The 26,405-nt window shown below is 36.1% G+C and overlaps 1 protein-coding gene across 1 annotated transcript in view; it reads right to left on the bottom strand.

Moving 5' to 3' along the window:
• Positions 1 to 10,838: 10,838 nt before the first annotated feature.
• Positions 10,839 to 26,405, bottom strand: part of LOC121422310 (COP9 signalosome complex subunit 1-like) — a 33,841-nt gene continuing 18,274 nt past the window's right edge. The window contains exons 11-13 of the mRNA XM_041617261.1: positions 16,172 to 16,258; positions 13,918 to 13,965; positions 10,839 to 10,986 (exon numbers count right to left, since the gene is read on the bottom strand). Of these exons, the coding sequence (XP_041473195.1) occupies positions 10,918 to 10,986; positions 13,918 to 13,965; positions 16,172 to 16,258 (204 nt within the window). The 3' untranslated portion in view covers positions 10,839 to 10,917. The remainder of the gene's footprint in view (positions 10,987 to 13,917; positions 13,966 to 16,171; positions 16,259 to 26,405) is intronic.

Below are 26,405 nucleotides of genomic sequence, written 5' to 3' on the forward strand. Positions count from 1 at the left end.
CTAACACAGTTAGAACTGGATGGGAGCTCGAAGACAAGACTCGCGAACCTGTCATGCGTGCCGAATCCGAACCGCGCCCATCTTTTTGTTTGCCAAACACCCCTCTCAGCCTCTTTACAGTTCGCGTTCACTTTCATCGGCTTCGATGATTCAATTCCCCCCCCCCCCTCTCCACATCCAGACAAAAGCTGCTTTCTATTGTTGATCACTGAATGGGTCTTTACAAAAAGCGATCTCTTTTGACATAGATTCTTCAGAGACCAAGAGAGGGGTGGGATCAAGGGCTTCGATATGCCTTTTGAAACTGTTGCGTCCTCCTTTTGAGATGTAAATTCATTACCTCCTCAAGGAATTCGGGGCAGTTTACTGAAAAGATAATCCCGAAGCTAAGAATATCATTGTCGTGGAATTCTTAAGATTGTATGTGATTCAAGGGAGCTATTTATTTCGGTAGCGTAAACACGTACCTTACTGGTCCTATTCATGTTTACAATTAATAATGTACGGGAGGTGCCGTGGCTGATTGGTGTAGAGGTGCCGTGGCCGAGTGGGCTAAGGCGCCTGGCTGCTATGGAAAGTCCTGGGTTCGATCCCGACCGCGGCACCCATGCCCGTGAGCAAAGCATTTCATCTACAAAGCTCTTTATCTTGCTTCAAATAAATAGAAATGCTATATGCATTATTGGTAACTATATAGGTGTGCACTTGTTTAAAACAAGATAGATTGCATAGATTTTTCATCCCCTTTTATTTATTCATTTATTAGAACATATTTAATCAGGTACAAAAGATCAGTATAAAACTGTTTTTCATCAATGACCTGATGAAAACATAAAAGAACAACATAAATCATCACATCATACATGAAAATAAAGTCCGCGCATAAAAGCTCAACGTTTGATTTGAAAATCATAGGCGACATGTAGATTTTTTTTATTAAAATAAACACTTATGTTAAAGGTCAAGTCTAGGCCTACCCCAGATTTTTTTTTATTAATAAAGAAAAATCAAACAAACGTACCGTTGGAAAAGAAACCATTATTAAACCATATTATACCAAACATTGTTCATACTCGAATGTAGATTATTTCATAAAACGCATCGCGCCATCATATCACAATATACTGTTACCATGATTTGTTGATTGGGTCCTATATCAAACGATGAAACTTTTACAGTATTTATGTTATAACATTCATGAGCTTTAAAATCTACTTTCAAACTTTTTGATATACAACTGATAGGCTGATAATATATTAAGGTATTAATGAATAAATAAATAAAAAAATCTTATATATTTGTTATTTCAAAAAGGCATCCATCTTCAATGTAAGGCCTTAGATGGGGTATACACACTATAGGTTATTGCCCTCGTTTGCAATTCAGTTAACTTTCTCTTTGACCTCGATTTCAGTTTCCTCAAATTTTTACAACAAAGTCCTGCAAATACATCCCTATATGATTATTGCATGGCATTGCATGGTGCTGAAGCATCCCCAGATTTGCTTTGGATGCTGCGTGTAGTATTTTTCATAGGAAGCACCCCCTGGAATTCTCGAAGCTGCGAAAAAATGATAATGACCTTCTCTTAGTAGTAAAAACCGTTTTATTTTTTTTCATATCTCTCGAGACTAATACTTCAATTTTGTAGTGATTAAGTCTACTTTTTTTCTTATCAAATTGACATCGACATCCCCTCTCAAAAATTGTTCCCATTGCCTGGATTGTTGGTGTCGATCCCGGAAAGATGGAATGATATATACCCCTAATATTTCAGGTAGGGTGGTGGCCTTTGCTATCACCCTCCCCCCCCCCCACCATAATTTAAGAACATGACACTATATTAAAAATTTACCCCTCCTGCAAGCAAGCACATGGGATGTGTCACGTTTATTTTACCATTGAATGATAATTCATCCTTGTTAGTATTCTTTATCCAGACGTATAAGTTGAGTATACACGCACAGTAATCAAGGTGTAAAACAGTTGAATTGTTGCTTTGACGTATTTCCACAATGATAAAAAAAGAAAGCATGCTATGGCACAGCCAAATCTAAATCATGTTCAGTTGTAGTATGCCTCAAATTGGTTGAGTTTGAGAGGTGTATTGACGAGGAGCAACTTCAGTACTCCTTGAATACAAAGGACGCTATAAAAGTACGTGTGATTTCTACATCATTTGAGAAATACCTGCCAAAAGCATGCAACTCTTGTAACGTCTTTGAAAGTTGCAAAGTGAATAGAACACCCTATATTATATAGAAGACCTGTCGGCTGGAGTTATCGTTAGATCTCCGAATTATAAAGGACCACAATACGCAAGGGTTTCTTTCATAAAAATACAATATCTTAGATAATAAGATAAAATACCACTGGCCAGTGTGCGGCTATGAATGAGGATCGGAAGTAAATAATTCTTTCAATGAAAACCTGAAAGTGAACAACGTGTGGGTAGATTAACATTCAATCATGCATGGTCGCAACATTATTATAATTTCTTCTTTTTATTCTTGATCTACGTTTTCTATAGATTTCCATTTGATGAAAGCTCACCTCCTGTTTTGTCCTTTCAAAGTGACTTTGAACACGATTGTTCAAGGGCATGTGCGGATCTAGGGGCGAAGCAAGCATCCCCCGTATATATTTCCAGCGCACAAAAAAAGAAAAGAAAATAAGGGTAAATATGAAGAAAAGGGGAAAGGAGAGGAGAGAGGGATACAAAATAGAGGATAGACAATCTTTCAGGCCACGCTGTCCTTTTCACCTTTTCAATAACCTTTTCACAAATATATAGTTTCAAATCTTATCAAAATGTTAAATGGCCCTAGAAAGACCCTATTTTGAAGTCAATATACAAACAAATATTTCAACTCACACATCGAGCTTCCATTAATATTTATCTTTTTCCCCTGAAAGGGATGCCCTTCTTTTATTCAAGCTTATTTAAGCTTCTTGATCGAGAGACCAAGTTGATATAGTCATGCCAAGTGCGAGTAGACTGAATGCACGAGAACGAATGAGGCAAGCTTAAGGCCTAATCACACCGCCCGAGCGTTGTTGGAGCGGTCGTGGAGCGGAGAGAAAAAAAAATCATCACCGCTCGCTACCGTTCACCATTTTCGATTTCGATTGTTTTTTTTCGATTTTTTCCCAAATTTTGTGAGCGAAATTCGACCCTCTCTCCCTACCGCTCCACGACCGCTCCAACAACGCTCGGGCGGTGTGACCAGGCCTTTAAATCCTTACTCCAGTCAATGGCTCTCGTTGCACTCCTTTCCCAATTGTAATTCGGAACAGAGAAAAGTTTGAACTCCTTCTGATTGTGATAAACTGCCTAAGTATGACGACATACATGTTCCTGGAATAGCAATCAAAACATTTACAGTTCAATTGAAAATGTTTGGTTTTCCCCTCAAGATTTTTATTTGGTGGCTTTGGCTCTCACTGGGCCCACTTCGGGTGATGATGTTACCCCATAAACCATCAGAAGGGAGGGATCTTGATGCTGGTGTTAAGGTAGTTAGTTTTTTTTGTGGGGGGTATGTCTGTATGGATGTAATAGCTACGCTCAGTAGCAATATCATGTTTTCGATTTTTATAATTATACACTCGGAAAAAAAGCTGAATAGATTTATTTGAATATGCGTCGAACCCAGACAGGTCATCGAATTCACCAGATCAGTAAATGAAATCTAGCAAATTTTCGGGTTGATATTGACAGATACGTTTTCTCAGTCATCAGTTTTAACTTTGCCCCTTTTGAAGTTTTTGTTTAATTTTTTCTTTCTTTGTACCTTTTTTTCAGCCCCCTCCCCTCCCACTAGAAATGGTTCCATATGTTCCCACCTAGATACGTGACTCGTTAGTCTTCAATCGGAGGTTCATAAACAATCCTTTTCGAAGTTGCGTAACTCCTAGCGACATTTCATTGGTTTCGTTCGCGTTATGCAAGTGTAGGGAAAGGTGCGCCCTGCAGAGTTCCGTAAACTGCAGCATTACATGATTGAGTCCGGGATTGAGTTACATAATTACAGGGGAAGTTCACATCATCTTTGTTGTAGAAAAAATATCAGAAATAGTAATAAAACAATATTGCTGAAGGTTTGAGGAAAATCCATGAAGATTACAAAGAAAACTTTTAAAATGTCATTTTTGTTCTGACGTCATACACGAACAGCTTCCTCACATCGTGTAGGCCTTTAAAAAAATCATGAAATGTAATTTCCTAAAAAACATTATAATGAACCTTCAATATATCGACAAATCATTTTACACCCGCTGTGAAACAGAACAATACTCCAAGGAAGGACTTTTTACCATATGATTGAGGGATGATATTGATAAGAAGATTGCGGATTTTCCGTTGCTGAAGAATATTGCAAATATCTCATCGGAAAAAAGGAGACCAGTCATTAATATAACCCTGTCTTAGTTAAAAAAATATCAATAATAATTGAAACCAATCAACAATTCTCGTTTGTCCATTAATAGGCAAAAAGAAAATATGCAAAGAAATACACAACTGAATCACCGGATCAATAGCACGCCCAATTTGTGGAGTCAAAATGAAGTTCGACTTAGGTACAAGAATAGATTAAGGGTGGAGTGATACAAAATAATTTCATGGTCGGGTGGCATCACAAACACATAAAACTAGCGCGAATAACACGATTAAGCGTCGAATTGGGATCCCATCCTTTAACTCATATCTTACAGCCCCCCACCCCTGACAAATTTCGTCACTACGCCATCGCGCGAAATTTTTTGACCCCGCCCCGGGCTGATTTTTACTTTCAAGTCTTGCTTATCTCTTGAGATCAAATTTGCGCCTCCCGGGTACGCGGCTCCGAAATTTCGCAACGTTTTGTAAGTTAATGTCAGACCCCAAATTGCTCAAAAACGTGATTCCGTGTGCAAAGTCAATGCAAATTGTGTTTTTCAACCAAAAATCATAAATATATGATTATTTTTACTTTTGTTCGTTTAAATTGATTTATTTTGTGCTATTTATGATCGCAAAAGGATCCCGACAAAGTTCTTTAATCACATGATTTATTGCAATGATTTACATAATTATGTTTACTTTGTATTATTATTGATAATTTATGTTAGTTACAATCTGAAGTGTTGAATTTGTTATAATTATTTTTCTCCTTCTTAGTATTCGTTTTCTCATTATTCTTGCATTTCTTGATTATTTCATTTCTTTCTGACCCCCACCCCCTCTATTTCCGCTCCATCCCTGGAGTCGACTATTACTCAATCCTCCATCGTTCCTATTTCTCATACACTCTAACGTTTCCATTTCTCAGACATTAAAACGTTTATTTGTACTTCCACTTTTGTACTTCTTTGTTATGTATTTTTTCAATTGTAAACTCACATTGTTAGTCCTCGGACTTTTTGATGAGTATTTTTTAATAAAACCGAATTGAATTTGAATTCCAAACTCCACTTGTCACATTTATCTTGATTTGAAACTTTTTTTCGCACTCTTCATGTTTGCTACATTGCTTTTTGTATCTTATATTCGCTTTGTTGCTACTATATTGATACTTTCATGTATATTGAATTTATTCTGATGATTTTTTGTCTTTCAGGATCATAATGTAAAACAGCCATTGTGCTGATACATGTCTTTTATCCTGAATAAATATTTCGAAATAAAGAAATAAATAATGTAAAAAAATCATACTCTCGCAAAAAAAAAACACTCGCATCCTACTAGCTATATAAAGTGAGTTAAAGACAAAAACATACACACAAAAAAAATTGGGGCAAATTTCATACGCTTATTTGCATAATTAATTAATAAATGAATAAACAATATTTCGGGGGGAAATGTCTTGTAGTTTACATCCGGCTCTACACGCACGCAAATTTTCGCGGCGATCGCGCAATCGGCGACCGATATGAGGAAGGGGGGGGGGGGGCATATATCCTGGGGTCCGTAACACAAAGCTTAGCAATAATCGTAGAACATTTGTAACGATTGATTCCATTGACTACAATGTACAATCAATCGTAAAAATCAAGCGTACGATTAATCGCTAACTTTTATGTGACGGGACCCTGGTCTTAAATAGCCCAGTTAAAGGGGAAGTTCACCCTGACAAAAAGTTTATTGTAAAAATAGCAGAAAAAATAATAAAAAATGTTGCCGAAGGTTTGAGAAAAATTCATCAAATAATTAAAAAGTTATTAGAATTTCAATTTTTTGATTTGTGACGTCATATGCGAGCAGCATTCCTACATAGCGAATAGTAAAAAATCAATGAAGTGTCATTTTCTCAGAAAATTGGTAATGGTTTTAACTGTAACTTTTGTATATCAATAGACAAATCATTTCACACCCGATCATGAAAAGAAAACAAAATTAAGTCATCAGGAACCATACAAAATGTGAAATTCATACATTTTATATTACATAACACATGGGGCAGCTGCTCGTTTATGACGTCACAAATCCAAAATTTTGAACTCTAATAACTTTCTTACTCTTTAACGGATTTTCCTCAAACCTTCACCAATATTTTTTACTATTTTTTCTGCTATTTTCACAACAAAGTTTTCTTCAGGGTGAACTTCCCCTTTAAGGGTTAAACCATTACCGTAACGTCAACGTTTAATAGCCTTATACCATAATGATCATAAAATGGATTAGAAAGTATTGGCTTTTTTACAATTACATGTTAAAATTCCTCAGCATTATCAAAGGAGAATTTGTTTCCAATAGGATTTCATGAAAGTTTGCTATCACTCTTAAAATTCGTTGTTTTTTCACCAGCTTTGACAATCGAGTCTCCAGGAGGTACATATTGTGCGTCCGCTCTTTCTTAGTGACTGAATGCTATTAAGTCTCATGTTTGTCAAAATTGACGTTTGACAAATTCCAATGAAAAAAAATGAAGAGTTGAGCTATTTAATGTAACATTTGGAAGGGGGATCACTAGTACATCCCATATCACAGTCACTGTATCACTAGTTTTCCTATAAAATCTAAGTCATGAACCAAAAGAAAACATGTAAAAGTGTGATTCTAAAAAAAATATGTTTGTTTCTTTAAAGGGGAATCCAGCCTTGGCAATAAAATGTTGTGTTGGGAAGGAGAAAAATGAATTAAACAGAATGGTGAAAGTTTGAAAGAAATTGGACAAGCAATAAGAAAGTTATAGCTGCTTTAAAATTGAGATCACTAATACTATGTAGATTTCAAATTGGCAACTGGGTAAGTAAATTATGACAAGGGGCAAGGACAACTTTCCCATAGGCCATGTACTTTATTATCAGGGATTTGTGGTTTTCTCCTAAGTACCCATTCCCCTGGGGCAGTAATCTAAATATAACCCATGTAGTATATTGTTTTATGTCCTCATGAAAGGAAAATATAATTTGAAATAAAACTTTTGGGAAAAATGACATTTTAGCCATAATATGTATTGGAGTACATGGAAGAGTAGTCCTTGCCTTACATCACTATGACATCCCATATGCGGCCAATTTGAAATCTCCATGGGTATAGTGATTACCAATATCTACAACTTTTAAAAATTCATAACTTTCTTGTTGTTTGTCCAATATTGTTCAAACTTTCACCTATCAATTTGTCTGATTTTTCTTTTCCTTATAAAAACAAGTTTTTATTTGGGTTGGATTCCCCTTTAAAATCTCCCCTACATCTCTCCCTCTACTCTGTAAATCTCACTTCTGTCCGCTATTCACTCCACTAAAGGCGACCGCACATCTTGCGATTGGTCTGCGACTCAATTTTGGAATAAAACGTAGAAGTTGATGCTAATACTGAGGACTTGGAATATATTACTGTGTAATGTTCTAAATCATCATACGAATACTTATGTTCAAATCTGTGATTATGCTATCATCCTTCTTAGAATAAAAACAATTCTAAGTTCTAGTCGTAATGGCGTCATAGTAGTCGTACGATTGGCTACGATTTGAGACTAATTTTGCCTTTACTCTAAAATAAAGGCTTACAATCTTACAAAATGTTTATATTAGTATTCGTTCAATTAATTTAACCTCATATGAAATATGGTCCATTCACATTTTCAGAAAATGAGCGAAATGCGATCGCATTGCGAACAGTCTTAAGGTGTGCGGTGGCCTTGAGTCACCTCCTCTCCTTTCTTTACTCATCTAACTTATCCCATCTTCTTGCATCTTCTCCCAATTATATTCATGCAGGATGAATATTCAGTATTGGCGTACAGAAAGTTAGTATAAGAAAATAAACAAATAATCCTGAAATCTTGTGCTCAAATCGCTATCTACGTTTTCCCCCAATTCTGATCAAATTTATAATGATAATACAACAAGAACTATTTCACATTTATCTTCAGATTTTAATATTAACATGTTTTACAAGATCTACAATGATCTTGGCACTAGTCAACATTGAATGCATCACTCATATATTGACATAACATATACTTTATACACAAGAACATGTAATTCATCAGCAGGGTAAAGATCAGGGGAGCGTTTCATGAAAAGACTTTATCCGACAAGTACCTTTTTATCCGACAGTTACCATAGCAACTGTGCTTCTCAGCCAATCAAAAGCAAGGAAAGATGTCAGGTCTGACAACTTGTCGGACAAAATTGTTGATGAAACGCTCCCCTGGTCACTATATAATTTTAACACTACCTTGTACTTTTAGAAGACGAAAGCAGTGATCTTTCAGTTTCAGGATGGAATCTGAATCCAAATGATGTGAGGGGCTATAGCCTCTCTGTGATTGAACCAATCTCTTAATTATTGACATGTGCTTAGTGAAGCTGGCCATAGTAAACATATTGTTCATTTTGACAGAGTGGAGTTCGTGCAGTGCCCTTGTAAAGTTTGATCAATTTCTTTCAGAGCACAGTTTATGTTTTTGTTTATGTGTTTTGCTTTATAGCTCATATCATTACTCCTATCATTACTGAATAACCGTTTAGCTATACAGCAAATGCGATTTATTTGTGGGATTAACTTAGCCGGTAATATTGTGGTCATTTGCAAAGCAAGGAGCCATGTAATAGCCTGCTTTCGGAGACAGTCCCGTGGTGTTTTAAAGAATCAAGTATATATTGTAGCAAAGTCTATTTAAGATTCTCAAGCTTGAACAGAGATAATTAATACTGCACTAAACCTGTTACGTAAAATAGGACATTAAACTTGCTAACAGAGGGCATGGTATGCTTGATGCCTTAATACGACCTATTCAACTCAGAAGTTATCCCAGCGGGCCAGTCAAATGTATTGCTGTACACATGCTTGACCAAACTATTTCCAAACACCCCCTGGACGAGTTTTTCTCTGTGTGCAAAATAACCCCCTAAACAAGTTTTTTGCAGGCTTTATTTACACATTTTGGCCCCTAAACAAGTTGTCACCAGAATACGACCCCTAAACAAGTTTGGTATACAATCGGGAAGAACCCGAACACTTTTCAGAAACGAGGAGGAAAAAGCCCCGGGGAAAAGGCTTGGGAAAACATACCCTATAAACACGTTTGGCTGGTCTTAAAAAAAAAGCCTTGGAAAAAAAATACCCTAAATACGTTTGACCCTGCGATTGACCATTGATCAGTCTTTCAAAACCACTTTTTTTTGAAAATCTGTCTTTTTTATACCCTTAATGAGTGCATGTGTGGTTCTTGTTCAAAACTGGAAAAACACCCCTTTAAACATGTTTTTGGGGTCACACATATTTACAGCAATATATTTGACTGCCCATCCCCCCCCTCACAAACCATGGGGAGATGATCGTATTTGCCTTTATTGTAACTGGACCTAATATCCATACAAATTTCCTGGAGTAAGTTCATAGAATTTTACAACAATAGGATGCAGAAATATACAACCAAAATGTCAAATTTTCCAAAAGTATTCTAGTGTACAAATCAATATGCCTTACATGTACCTCTCTCTACCTTGGGATTTGTTAACAGGAAGTTGCTCAACACACAACAGCTTCAAGAGGCATGACCATTATGCATTAAACCTCTTCAGAAGATTTTCTTTGACTCAAACTATAAATGGTAGGTCAAATTAGAGTACATAAACTGTTATTGTGAAAAATATCACAATAATACTTTAAATTGACCAATGAGTGCTTATTTTTGTTTTCAAGTACCGGTAGCCATTTACAGAAGGGCTCCATGACAACTAGTAAATGGCAAAAACAAACTTACCCCAAAAGGCTAATCTGCTGACTGGGCCTATAGCCTTAATACAGCAGGTTAAATGTTTCTTCACTATTTTGTAGCTGCTATAACATCCCATGTGCATGTAAATGGGGGAAAAATGTGCTATTTCGTACACTGTGCCATAAATTTTGGATCGAATGATTCACAATATGAGAGATTCACTCGATACATTTTTTGTCATGACACCAATTTTAATATAAAAGTTTGATAAATATAAATGTCTAAGTTGAAACTATCACAAAGTAGATGATCAGATCTTAGATTACATTAACAAAAAAATAATAATAATGTGCAATAAATCAGGAGTTGATGTGAAGATCAGGGGGGTGTTTCACAAAATTTTAAGCATGACTTAAGTCGCACTGCCGACGTGTACATGATATGCAAAACGCGATCTCATTGATAGATTCGCAGTAGTGCGCGTCCTCATGACACAATATGACCAATGCGGTCAAGCCTTTCAAACCGTACACAACTAACTCAGTATTTAAGTGCGACTCTAATTCACACTTAAATCTTTGTGAAACACCCCCAGGTAAGAATAGACTGATCTCAATTGACAGGGAGATACAGTACATCACATGAAATTGTGATGAATGTGGCTACGTTTTTCATCATTACAGGTTATTCCAGTTTTCCTCACTCCTCCCCTTAAGACATCAGTATAATAGTTGAATGGTATTTACAAGTAGGGCAGTTACCATCATCGCGTTGACTGGGCTATTCCACTTCCTACAGCGACTCCTTCCGATGCACTAGAATTGTCCTGTAGCTGCATAGAAATAGGAGGAAATGACATATAACCATTACAGTCATAATGATGATGACGAAATAAATTGATGTCACGAATGAAAACACACATCAAAGTTACAATTGAATTCCAAGTAGTCACCAACATACACAACTACCTGGGGATTTGATGCAAATCCCATCAAAACAAATCATACTTTTCTTCTAATTTTTTTAATAATGTAATATACATTTAATCTAATCATTAGTTTTTGAAAAAAAGACTGCAAAGATTACTGATATTAACTATAAGTTTTTTTTAATCAAACTTCATTCAAGATGTTCATCTGACACACTAAATTATAGAAAAGGAAAAAGGTATATTTTACAGTAAAATAGGATCCTATACATGTAGATAAATATTATTCTTAAACCATGAATGGTAAAAAAAAATGGATAACACTGTTAGGATAGGGGTTCACATTTAAACAAAATACATTTTTTACTTGAATTACAAGCAAATAAAATTTCTAATGAAGGAAATTAAATGTACACTGGGCATAACAAAATATATATCAAATGAATGGACCAATTCGACCATACTTTACATTGAAATGCTTAATGTTTTTGCTTTAGAAATTAAAGTGTTTATACATGTAAAAGGCAACAAATATCTATTTTAAGATAAACCATAAATGAAACGAAAATAGCAATGAGAACTTGCATAATCTAATAAAGTAAATCCATTTTTATGCTTGATATAAATTTCTAAAACCAAAAGGGCTTAACTAAAAAAATTCAAGCTCATAATTACACGAGCATGCATTTTGCTTTGAATTCAAATGGTTGCTAGCAAACTAAATATTAACCTGTGTTGCGAATAGCAAATAAAAATCTTTACTGCACGGGGGGGGGGGGCGGGTGGGTGGAGGGTTACCTAAATATTACTGTATTACATAGAGTTGGGTATTCTCTTCTAAAAATCTGATTATCAGCATCTTTAAAGTATGGATACAAAATTAGGTTACCTAAATATTACTGTATTACATAGAGTTGGGTATTCTCTTCTAAAAATCTGATTATCAGCATCTTTAAAGTATGGATACAAAAACCCTAAACTTTCGAAGCTAATGAATATTACAAGTGTTAGTGGACAGTAATATTTTGTCTTAATAAAGAAAGTATGTAGAAAATGTATACCGGTATCTTTATTGTCAATCTGAAGTTTTCTCATTTTTATGGGGGGGGGGGTCCAAAACCGATCTCCCCCCCCCTATTCTTTAACTCTGTTTCATAAACTTCTCAAGCCAAGGTATTTGCAAGCAACAGAAACTTCCAAATAAACTAGAAAACAAAGATAAATCATTTCAGGACAGCCATATTTGTAGAGAAAGTGAAAAGGGGTGGGGTGACAGAATTTCATGGAATTACCCCAATAGTTAGTAATAATCAGATTTTGGTAGAGCTTTAGCATTTTTAGCGTTATTCCTCCCTCTATTCAATTCATTTAATTTCAGCATTGGAGTATCCCTTTTTCAAAAGAAAGCCTCATAAAACACTCTACTGATCACATGGAAAACAGGGAAAACAAAATACGGAGAGCAGCCAGTACAAAGCCCTCACCTCCGTTAACACTCACATTAGAGAACTAGTACAGTTTTAGCGTCCATATTGAAAAAAGAACAACACAAGATTCATATTAGTTGTTGTGGTACCAAGCCAGTACATGAATTCCATGCTTTTTTGTTAGATTGTGACTAAATCAATTCATAATCAACTACCCACAAAATATTGATCATATTTGAATTCAAATCCAACACATGTCTGTCTCTCTCTCTCTCTCTCACTCACTTTCTCTGTCTTGCTCTGTCATTCTATTTCTCTTATCCTTCATATAATTCTAAGAACAATCTTAGGATGTTAATACATATATAACAGTATTCCATACGAGCATGCTATACATTGTAGTTTAATGGAAGGACAAAACTTTTGTTTTGTATGACAAATTCTTTTGAAAGTAGGAAATGTGAAATGATGAAATAATCAAACAACTTGTCATTAATTGAGTCATAGTGCAAATGTTACCCTGTGGAATAATGGATTTTAAAATCCTATTCATGACATAAGGGGAGGGGGTACACAGGAAATTGAAAATGGAATTATGATCCGAATTTGATATTTTTTCACACAGCACAAGAAATATGAGTTTTAATCATAAGGAAGAAACTTGCAACTCCAAGAGACTGGCCCTGATTCAAAGAGCTGGGGGGTGTTTCACAAAGATTTAAGTATAAATGTCGATGCGTACATGATATGCAACACGCAATCTTATTGATCAATACGCAGTAGTGCGCGTCCTCTTGGCATGATCTGACCAATGCTGTCATGCCTTTTATACTGCGCGCAACTAGACATTTAAGTGAGACTCTAAGTCATACTTAAATCTTTGTGAAACACCCCCCTGGATAGACATGTATGCAAAATACTATGCACAAACATATCAGTTGGTTATGACTATGAGTTGAGCACTGTGGGATACATGTAGCAAGAAAGTCAAACTGTGAGAGGATTCACACACAGTGTTCAGCAAATCATTGGAATCGCGATTATTCTGAAGAAGAAAAAACCCTCACAAGAACCATTATCTGAATCGCGATCAGGGTCACAACACTTTTATCTCTTCACATACACACCCACATACACAAAGAGAAATGATTTTCCAATTTCATCTTTTTTTATGTGTGTGAATATCATTACAAGCTGCAGCTCTAGCAGCAACAGTTATCAACACATGTAAATGGAATGCTACTATTTTTACAGCAACATTTGCATTGAGCCATTCATCCATGTGTCAAGGTAATCCTCACATTCTCAGACTGTTAAACAGAATATACCGGTAGGGCTTTCCTTGAATGTAATAATCTGCCTATTCAAGAACTGAGGGAGTGATTACAGGCTAATCACCATCACTTACCTTAACTTGAATGTTATTCTTCAGCATGGCTGATCTTAGAATTAACGCCTGAAATAAGGCAAACAAAGGAAAAGTGATTGAGGAGTAGGATAATTGCCCAATTCCCTGATAAATGTACTTTTGCATAACATTTAACCCTAGAAAGATTGGGCAATTTAGACATCTAAGACTGGGGGAGGCTGATTCAGCCCCTCCCCTTCTTATGATCTCAGCCGTCGATCACCCAATTGCGATGAAAATTGGCACGTGCAATACGTATGGCATAATCTATAAAACTACAAGATCAAATTCTGCGAAAAATCTCATTCCTAATTTATGCGTAAAATCAGAAGCTTGCTCTAATTAACTAAATAATGCCCATAAAATGCTTATATTTGGTTAACAGACTCTTTATAGGAATCTGATCATATGTAAGCCTATTAAAAAAAAATTGAACATCATATTCATTTTCTTATGCATATATTTTATTTATTTTCTAATTCCTTATGTATTTCTTTGTTTTTTTCAATGGAAATTGTCAGGGACTTTATTTCAACCATAATAGAAAGAAGATGAAATCAATAAGAAAAATAATGGTACATTTATGAATTTAAGAACAATGTTTGCATTGGATTTGTTCACAAATTCACATTTTTGAGCAATTTGGGGTCTGCATGCACTTACAAAATATTGCATAATTTTACAACTGCATACTCAGGGATCGCAATTTTGGTCTCAAAAGTTGTACGAGACTTGAATAGTCAGCGAGTGATGCGGTCAAAAAATTTGCGTGGCGGACTTATCGCGAAAAATTTCAAGGGGTCTGATTAAGCCCCCCCCCCCAGTCTTATTAGGCTGAAGTTGGTGTTTTAAATCATGCCTTTGTATTTATTGATTACCGGTACTTTCAAACTCATACTTTTTTCAATGCCTTTATTAAAAAAAAAAAAAATTCTCAATAATATCCCCTTTATGCATGTATTTTTGTAAGAACTTGGAGAGCAGAATTTACTTATTTGTCATATTATTGTAAAGCACTTTGAGCATGTTAATGGAAAAGTGCCAAATAAATATTTAATGTATGAATGCACGTATTGCACTGCCATGCAAAATTATCTATCAAACTAGGTCCTATAGCATAAAGATTTATAGTATCTAATAATCGGACTGATTTTAATGATTGATTGCATTGACAATTAAAGTGTACATGTATGTATGATCAGTGGAAAAGATCAGCCTTAAACTCAATTGCTAAGCTGTAATTTACAGGCATTTATTTCTATTAAATTGGATTACGACTCTTTAAAAAGAGTTTGCAAGAAACTTACCAGCGAACACAAATTCCAAGTTTGCAGTTAGGAGATCAAATTAGGTAAAACTGTACATGTACAAGCGAAAATGCCAAACGGCATTTGGTAAGAATTCATTTATTAAGAGAATAGTTGCTATTGCTCTCATCTTAACATCACATTGTGCAATGATATACATTTTCCATAGAACCCTGGAGGCCGTTTCATAAAGCTGTTCGTAAGTTAAGAGCGACTTTAAGAACGACTGGTGATCCTTTCTTACACGTTAAACCATCGCCAATGGTGTATATCGTCTACCAAATGAAAGGATCACCAGTCGTTCTTAAAGTCGTTCTTAACTTACGAGCAGCTTTATGAAACACCCACCAGGTAGCATATATTGTGCATGTATGCAGGCTCAGTGTCCAATCATGGATTATAAGGAAGAGGAATGCATACATGTACAGTAAGTTTGACTTATTTGAATATATGTGACCAGCCAGCCCACAACCACCAACAAGTCACCAGGGAAGCTTCTCTGTGAGGGCCAATGTAGGACATTGGTCTTCAAAAAGCCAAAATAAAAAAATAGCTTATGTGAATGAGTAAATGTATTTCTTCTTCTTTATACTGTTAAAATTGCAAGTTGTAAATTGGTTAGAAAATAAGACACAAGAGATTCTTTGACACAAGTTTTAGTAGACTAACGGTACTTGGAATTTTCATTGATATACTGCAGTGTGCACCTCACGTGCTTGAGTGAACCCAAACTTCAAACATTGATTTCTCCTTATTTTCTGAAGCGCTTGCTTTTTCTGCATTTAATCAAGTATTTCAGTGGGTAATTGCTGATAATTTTTTGCAAATTATATATCATGCTTTAAAAAATAAATAAAAATCTCGAAATTCATTTTGAGTACTTTTTAATGGTTTTGGGGTAGCTGGTCACATAGACTAAAGGAATTTATAGACATTAATCCTCTCACCTTTGTTCTCCTCTGGAAAGCTTTCCCCATTAGAAGTGACTTCTGAAAGGTGGAGCTCCTCTGGTCAATTTCTCGGGCATATAATATCTAGAAGAAAATAAATTGTTGATTGACACAAATTATAGATTAAAAGTGTATAATTTACGTTGTACAGTCAAGGAAAGATATTTCATGTAAGAATGAATTAGTATCATTTATTTCTGTTAACAAAGGTGGGTGGAACATTTCTGTGAGGGCTTTGTAGCTAATGTGAAGGTCTAATCCTAGTTCAACTACTGTACAACCAATTAGTCTACTAATCATGGGTGTCTGCACAGAGGATTATCCGTTGTTCATGGGGGGCGGGGGTATTTTCACCAGTTGGTCTGAATTGCCTTGGTCTATAAGAACACTATTGCCCTTTTTACACAGGATTTTCTTAACCCCGGACTATCGCTAACCCAGTACTATCCTTAGCCCCGTACTATTTTTTTTTTCCTTTTCACACATGCCAAATTGTTATTGCTAACCCCGGATAAGGAATGCTTGCGTTTTACACACGAAACTCGCTAACCCCGGACTACTGGTTTTTGTCGATCATTCGTAGTACAAGTGCTTCACTCGTACACTTTTTACACACGCTACAATTTCCTTAACCCCGTACTATAGGTGGGGCCAAAAATACGGGGTTAAGCTTAGCCCACTTTCGTTTTACACATGCGATCTTAACCCCGTACTATTGCTCTTAGCATCGCAATTGGTGGGATAACCCTGCTTTTTTGCAGGGCCAAATAATCCCGTACTATAGGTGGGGTTAGCCCACTTTGTAAAAACGCTGTGTAAAACGAAAGTGGGCTAAGCTTAACCCCGTACTATAGGTGGGGCTAAATTGCCATTTAGCCCCACCAATAGTACGGGGTTAAGGAAATTTTAGCCTGTCTAAAAAGGGTATATAAAGTCTATGTGATTACCACGTATATGAACCAGATTTTTATTTGCCCAGGTAAAAAAGTATATATCAGATCATTTGACCATTGACAGTTAGACCAAGTGATTATCTGACCGATTAAACCAAATTGTAATTAGACCAAACTGAAAGTAGTAGATTTAGGGTGACTGGTGAGTTCAATATCGATCATGATTGCATACTCAATTCCAAAACACAGAACGAAAACACGATCAGCGGTGCACCATTCAGTGTCAAAAATATAAAGCCGTTTATAAAATCGTCTTAAAATTTCCCGCTCTCGTTAGCGCAGCTTTAGTGCTCAGTTTGACCTATCACAAGAAAGGTCAGTTCTGGCACATGTTTGTGTAGACTTCCATTGACGAGTGGATACCATGCGCGACCATGAGCTCTCAAAAAGCACCCCAAACACATATTTTCCACACTCTGAAAATGCACTCCTTAACAAGTATTGGCGTGTGAAACCCTACCTTTAACAAGTACTGGAAACAAAACGATACTATTGGCAAGTATTCCCTGAATTGAACCCCGAAACAAGTAAAACAATTCGGACGTCAGTTGTACTGTTACCTACATCCTTGGGTTTAGTATAGCCCTACTTGCGCAAATCATACTCTAAACACGTAGTGTTGACTCTTGGGGCAAAAAGTACATCCTTTATATGACATTTTAGTCTTGATTTTTTATACCCTCGCAAATTTGACTCTAAACACGTAGCTTTTCTATCGAAAATACATACCCTTTTTTCATTATTTTAGTGCTTTTTACACCCTTATTACGTTAAGTACGTAACATGCCCTATCTTGATAAAGACATCCTTTTTACATGTTTTATTTGGTCGTGCATGGTATCCACTCGTCAAAGTAAGTGGCCCCCCGGGGAGATGTCCTGGTAAGTGGAAAATAGTCTGAACACAGTGATACATGTACTTGCATACATATATTTAAAGCCTGTGTATAGCTTTGGTAAAGGGTCAATAATGTGATTGATAATCGAATATCATCTAATATGACAGTCTTACTGAAGCGTAGAGACTGTTAGATATTTTTCCAATTGCACTTCTCTGAGAAAATTTCAAATATTCAAATATTGGATATATAGCGCCCTCTCTTGGCGATGCTTGTTTTAAATTTAAAAATGGGCATTCAAGCACTTATCTTATAAATTTAGTGATTAGATATCCAAAAGTTACAAAGAACATATCTTGAAAGCTTCAGCCCATTCCATGATTTTGAATAAGATTTAATTGAAAGACAAAAACACACAGATATTTTAATTTGATCGGGTGAGCGATCAAATTATATTTCCATGTAAAATCGCAAAATTTATTCTGCAAAACACATTTTCATTTCATATCCTCCACATCATAACTGTTACAGGGCATATCCATTCATATCAGCTAGCAATGAATTGGAATAGTGATAGGTGCATTTTGGTGGATTTACCAAAACTATACACAAGCTTTAATAGTTCTCCATGAAAATTCTAGTTCTTTAATTCTAAGGGTAAGCCTACTGTTAGGCCTACCTCAAAATTCAGTTTCAATGAGTCACTCCATTGATGGCATGGTTACAAAGAAAGCTGTTTTCTATATAGTGAAGGTATTAAAGAGTTTTATTCCTTCAATCCTCATAAAATCTTTTCTTATCTGAAGTGACATGGGAAGGTTCTGACAATGAATTAAAACCGAAATACTAGTAACCCTTGATTGTATATTGCAGCTGCATTATGGGTGGTATTCTGTTATGAAAACCCTTTGCATTACCTAATATGGCATGATACTAATATAACTTGATGGAAACCAGGTTTAAAAGATGAAAGGAATACAATTAACTCTTATGAAGCAAAACACTGTAGGAGAAATTGCAATTCAATTTTACTGTCCTTTAGTTTTGCACATGTTTTCTTTTAAATTAACCATAACTTTCTTGTTCCTGGTACCATTTGTTTTCTTTAAAAAAAAATCACCTATCATATTTTCTCTTAACCCACAAATATTCTTAATGTTAGTTTTAAAGCTTGTGTATAGTTTTGGTAAATCCACCAAAATGCACCTATCACTATTCCAATTCATTGCTAGCTAATATGAATGGATATGCCCTATAACAGTTATGATGTGGAGGATATGAAATGAAAATGTGTTTTACAGGATAAATTTTGCGATTTTACATGGAAATTTAACTTGATCGGGTCACCCGATCAAATTGAAATATCTGTGTGTTTTTGTCTTTCAATTAAATCTTATTCAAAATCATGGAATGGGCTGAAACTTTCAAGATATGTTCTTTGTCTGTAACTTTTGGATATCTAATCACTAAATTTATAAGATAAGTGCTTGAATGCCCATTTTTTAAATTTAAAACAAGCATCGCCGAGAGAGGGCGCTATATATCCAAGATTTGAATATTTGAAATTTTCTCAGAGAAGTGCAGTTGGAAAAATATCTAACGGTCTCTACGCTTCAGTAAGACTGTCATATTAGATGATATTCGATTATCAATCACATTATTGACCCTTTACCAAAGCTATACACAGGCTTTAACAAGTTTACATGAACATGGTATTCCAACCCAGACACATTAAAAAAAACTAGTAAGTACACCTGTACTCTGTTGTAGTATGAAGCAAGGGAGACAATGAATAGTTATATATATAAAAACCTGAAAATTTGAACAAAAGTCCAGGCAAGAAAGGCACACCATGCAGATTCTTCTATTTCAATTTAAATTGCCCCCCAAAAATTATGTAAAGCTTGGTTGCTCTTGCTCCCTCTCTTGGAATATATTTTCAAGCACTGCCCCTGTAATTTCTGCACATATGGAAGGCTTTATAAGTTTGTTCAATGTAGCAGTGACCACTCTGTCTCAACCACCGTCCCTGCTGCTAGATGGGGCAAACAGCATATAAGGATTTACATAATTTCTATTTACATTTCTCATTGGGTGGGTATTTGATAACCTCAGCCCTCCCCACCCCACCCCCATATATCAGTATCCTTGTGCACTCACGAGAAAATATAATTCAAGAGGCAGTTCTACTACATGTACACTATCATCGCTGTACATGTATCAGTCTGGCATGCCTCAAAAATGATAGGCCCAAAAAGGGAGTGCAGGCCATAATTCTATTCGGATTTAAAGCCCATAATTCTATTCACTTATTCCATTTGTTCATTCATTCAATCTGTACACTTTAATTTAGACTTAAAATACTGTTTCTTTACAAAACTTCAATGAGGAATGTTCATTCATCTGGCTTGTATACACACAGGTTTTATGAGATATTCAGAGCCTCTTCAGAGTTCCTGTCCAAGACTCTTGGACTAAGTACACCCATTCAATGGATAACCTGTTTCAAAGAGAAGGCTCTGTGCTATTATACTCTTTAATTATAATTATGCACTAGAAGATTTTCAATAGGGGGATAGTCTTTTGTGAGTCTCCTTTGTCATGGAATTAGCTGTCTTATTATATAACCTGGGAGTGGCTTGAATGGATCCTTTTGACACCCAAAGAAGTGAATTTGTATTAAAAACTAGGAGGTCCCTGGTACATGGACAATTTGATTTGTGTCAGTGCATCCTGTGCCCTTGGGAAGTCATCAACTGTATCTTCACTTCATTTGCCCCTCCATAATGACCCCAATTCCAAAATAAGTTCTTTTTTTTTTTTTGCTTTCAAGACCCTGTTTGTATTTAAAGAAAAAAACCATGAACTTCTAAACAGAAATTAATCGTATTGTGGTTTCTGTACATGCAAACAAGATTCTTCCTCATTCAGGTCACTTCAGAAATTAGATGTTTTTATTCCATTACTTTACCAAAAATACATGGCAGGTTTTAAATAAGAGCTCAATTTTAATATTACAAATAAACATAGGCATTTTTCTGAGTACTATTTTTTCAACCTGCTGTTCAAAAAAATGAGGAACTTCACTTAAATTTGGGGTAATAAAGCACTACTGGAAGTCTTGAGAGAAAAAAAACAAAATGAAAAAAAAATGGTGTGTGTCATATGGGACATCCATGTCCTGTGCTAGCTATTTTGAGGACTCGCGCAACTTTTCAGACCAAGTTCATGACATACAGGTATAGCATCGCGACACCACGTGACTTTTTGCACGACAAAGTAATACCCAAAATGGCTCATTTTTATACTTTGTAAACAAAGTCAATGGGAGTGGAATTTAATAAAAGGGCTACATAATTGGTCTGATTAATCAATTTCAGGTTTAAGTTAGATGTTAAATGACCTGGAATAACTTTCATTGAAAAAACAATGATAAACAAAGGATAAAACAAAGAAATAAGTACAAATTATTTCGTCTTTGGAGGGTTGTTTTGTGTGGAAAACTTCAATTGGTGACATCTGAGAAAAAAAAAGAGAAAATCTTCAGTTTAATTTGGTGCTTAACATGCCAATAACGTTTTTCAAGAATTTGAATATCATATTCATTATACCAAGTAATTATTTTCAGAATTTCATGTTTTTTTTTTACAACTGTACCTTATAATGTAAGTTGGAAAGGATGTGCATGCCAAATTTGGCGCAATCATGCAAATTTGGCCGAGATCTAAAGGGGGCCCTTGATAGCCCCTGCTTCCTATAAACAGAAAGCGTTTCATCTCCCCACAACAGGAATTACTACTTAATATTTGAAGACATACCATAATACAATACATGCATGAGCCTCAATGGAGTCAAGTTAAAGAGGACTTTGCTTTTTTTTCAAAATCAGGGTATTTTGATTCAATGGTTCCTTAAACCTCTTTAAGATTTTTTTCCCTATAATCCTGCTTTACACATCTCTTTACTGCAAAAAGAAGCATATATGGGAACTATAGCTTCGTACATATGTGGGTTCCTACTTCCTAGTCAGAGTAAAATTTTATTATGCATGGAGTAAAATTCGTAAGATCTTATCATGACCCAGTGTCTACACAACCGATTACGAGAAACTCCAATGAGTTGACCACAACCTTCGCTGGGGCCATCTTGGAGGGTTCAAGTAACTTCCAGAAGCGGTAGCACTGTGTACTGCGACAAAATCTCGTACAGAGAGATAGACCCCTTAAGATTTATGCAAGGTGGTCACAGATACTCTATGTGCAGCTACTAATTGAGCACGTCCGCATGTGGGCAATTTACGCTGTCTTGCCGGCTAGTTGCGAAAGTCAGGTACTTTTGGAAAAAACAGGACTATGTTGATTGGGGGAAGGTCGTAGGTCATAGGAGCTTACCACAACCCCTGTCCAGATGGGCATAATTACTCCAACCCTTCCTTTGACCTTACTCCTACCAAAACGGCCTGTGTCTGGAACGAGGCTAACCCAGACCTCTGGGTTCAAGATTGCAAGAATCTTAGAGCTTCTAACAAAGGCAAAGAAGGGATTAAATCCTTGGAAGGAATGGTTAATCTCCCTGTGATTGGGTCTCAGTAAATTGACTAAGGAGTGAGTTGAAAATCAGAACCTATTGTTAATGCCGTAGCCTGAATGTCTCCTCAGCAAGCTCTTCCCTAGTCAAGACAAGTAGATTATGGACCCCCCCTCCCCTTGACTTTGCACAAAGGACAAGGTTGATGATTATTTTTTTTTTCTTAACTCTTTGCTCAATTTGTTCGACTAGAGTCACATACAGCAGACTGCCAAATTCAACTCAAGTCGCATTCTATTCACACTACACAAAGAGGGTATTCTTTATACACACATGCATGTGCTCATCTCATTGTACTGTGCACAGCAAAGCTTTTCTCTACAATAAACCAATCAAAAGCTATTGTGAGCTGAATTGGCATCATCCATGCTGAATGCTTCTTAAGATTGTATTTTGAAATTGTGGTGCAGGAGTGATTCTGTCAATGGTGAGCAAAGAGTTGAGACCCCAAAGCTGATATGCTTTCTGGCTTCTTCTACCTCAAGGTGTTGGGTTTTCCATGACACCTGAAACACACGATCCAAGCAAGGCCTGAAATTCTGCATCTAAACTTGAGCCAGCTTCAATTCGCCTATTCACATGATACAAGTCACCTGACTCTTCATGTAAACACTTCTATCGTTCTTGCATAGTTCATTAAGTGTAACCATTCTCCTCTATTGCTACTTCAGTGGGTAAGCTGGCCTGAGTCCACTGGGGTAATGCACATACCGACTGCAGGACTGAGCAGGCGTGGTGCTGGCTTCAAACCACATCAAGAGGTGGACTCAGTCTGAGCAAGTGTTGATTCGGATTTTGACAAAAGGGGGTGTTACACATAAAAATTCAAAGCCGCCTCTCCCAAAGCCTTATTCCACTTTTCGATGTACATGTATGTGTACATGTATCTCCACCCAAATGTTTGCTTATTACTTCACATGTAAACCTAAAGTGAGTTGATTGAACTTCTCTACTGGCATATACCCTCCTGCTCTGTACAATATCAGGGAAACACGATTCATTCATATCTGTCTCGTCTAACTCTCAATTAATTGGTACATGTAATTTTTAATCAACATCTTACATGTACTTCACTTTGTTTTTGCGAATCAATAAAAATACAGAAGTTTTAAAGTCCTTCCAGAAAAAAAAAATGGAAATGAAGGTATTGTTCATGTGTACATATGTCCTTGGGTTTTGGTCTCATCTATCAGAGGGAAGTATGATTATCAACAGAATATAATGTAGAAGTTGGCTGTTGAGCACTGGCCACTTTTGTGAAGCTCCCATAAATTATTTGCTCATTCACAGTCACACACTTACAATGAAGAAGGCAACACAACCAACGCATAATTCTGCACATTTCTCATAAGTTTTTTGCATTTTATAGTCCATGAAAATAAAGCAGAACTTGCTTAATAACTTTGCTTTCAATATCTAATCAGACTTGCACCAATATATAATCAAGGAAAATGCTTAAGGACATTAAACTTCATAGGATTTTTTCAAATAGTTATCTGAATATATGCACTGTAAATTCGCAAATTATATTTTAGGATAGTCATAGCACTGAGTAAACCTACATTTTCATTGGAAATACATGTAGGTGATCAGAGACTTATAGTGTAAAATAAGGCTACTTTAATCTACATGTAGATCCAAAGCCTTAAAAAACAAAATATTACCCCTGTCACATGCACCACATAGCTGCAAACCAGAAATCATCAAATCGCCAAAATAAGGATGTCACATCAAAAAAGTACCACAATAAGCATGTCACATGTTCTGAAAGTAAGATGGGAGATCCGATGCTACATATGTCCAGCTGATTTCAAAAAATGTAGGACCCCAAACAACTTTGAAGAAGTGTATGAATGTAGCCTTGCAGCATGATCATGACAAGGATTACATGTGATTATATGTGTGACATCATAGTGCTTTTGATGGTATTGTTCAAAATCTACTGTAGATTTTAAGTAATTCACCATGATACAAAAAATTTGAAGCAGATTTTGAGAGAGCACCATGATACAGATCTGCAATTTTTTTTTTGCCAGTGAGGACCTAATAATCCCAATAATCAGTAGCCGATTAGATCTGGATAATACCTGCACTATAAAGCTCTTTGGAAAGAAATAATTCAGTGATTATCAGCATTAAGTGGAACTTGCCGTTTTATCGACTTTTCCCTCCCTTTGTATAGCTGTTATGAAAAACGGCTAAAAAGAAGCAAATTCTGTCTGTTTAGTTTTCGTTGAGGCTTTCGCTCACAAAACAGCTACAAAAGGTAAATTGTGTCCAGCCTGCCCACAGTGTAATGTGCCATCCATACTGCACACCCAACTGCGAAAATTTCTTGTATTACTGCAGATTAATCACGCTATTTGAGTCAAATTGAATAAAAGTAGGATAATTTGTAATGACGTACAAACACACTAGGTGGTTTCAGACCGCCTCGAAGTTCGTCAGTTCCAGGTATTCTCTGATCGGGAAATTTACCCCGATCAGAAAATACCAGGTATTTTGGTAATGTGAAAGCAAACTACGCGTAATTTCCCCGAAAGAAAATACCCGCTAAATAGTAGGTACTTGGCGAAATTACGAGAACTTTCACGGGGATTTTTCCAAGGTCGCAGGTATTTTGGCGATGTGAAAGCAAATTACGGGAAATTTTAGCCCAGCGTGTCGTTGGGTGCGGCGCCATGGGTGGCTGCTGGGCTAGTGATTTTGAATCTCGCGCCTTGCCTGCTTATCAGACCATACTGCGCATGCTCGTAACTTCAGGAACTTATCCTGAAGGGTATGTTTCAGGGCGGTGTGAATGCAGGAATAATTAAAGGAGAATGAAACCTTTGGAACAAATAGGCTTGTGTAGAAACAGAAAAATCAAAGAATAAGAATAAAGAAAGTTTGAGAAAAATCGGACAAATAATGAGAAAGTTATGAGCATTTGAATATTGCAATCACTAATGCTATGGAGATCCTCCCATTGGCAATGCGACAAGGATGTGTGATGTCACTGATGAACAACTTTCCCTTTGGTGGACTATAAAATACCCTCAAAATGTCTCTTTTTGCTTTTTCTTACGATGATACAAACTCTTTATCCATTATGTATTCTTAAAAAATATGTATTACATGCTCTCATGTAGAAAGAACACATGATCTATGGATAGCTAGATGTGATAAAAGAGGCAATTCAAGTGAAATATATACTAAAGTAATGGGGAGAGTTGTTCATCAGTGACATCACACATCTTTGTCGCATTGCCAATTTGCTTTCTCCATAGCAATAGTGATCGCAATATTCAAATGCTCATAACTTTCTCATTATTTGTCCGATTTTTCTCAAACTTTTGTTGATCTGTTTCTTTGATTTTTCTGTTTTCACACAAGCTATCTTGTTCCAATGGTTTCATTCTCCTTTAATGGGTATTTTTCAGCCTAAAAAAGTTCTCGTAATTTAACGGGGATTCTTGTGATCGAGGCGGTTTGAAACCACCCAATGTAGATATGTCAATGGTAGAGAAATGAGTGTGAGATTTCTGGTGCGCACAGCCAGAAGAATTGGGGGGTAAAAGTAGTGGGCACGCCTAAACCACGAAGAAGAGATAAGTTTTTGATGTGGGGGGGGGGGGATTTTTCATTAACAATCTCACTAATTGGCAATTATTTCTGTAAACACTGCAATTAGGGAATGGTCAGTTTGCATAATTTACTGTGTAAATTATAAATGCTGCTCATTTGTTTGGATCCCACAACTTGGACTGTCCGCCAATGAATGTTAAAGAAATATGATATGAATATAAAGAGTGTTTGTAAGCAGAAAATTTCTTGGCAAATGTTGTGGTTTGAATGTTTCATGAAAAGTAGA

This window comes from Lytechinus variegatus, chromosome 10 (assembly GCF_018143015.1).
Source record: "Lytechinus variegatus isolate NC3 chromosome 10, Lvar_3.0, whole genome shotgun sequence".
Classification (NCBI taxonomy): Eukaryota; Metazoa; Echinodermata; class Echinoidea; order Temnopleuroida; family Toxopneustidae; genus Lytechinus; species Lytechinus variegatus.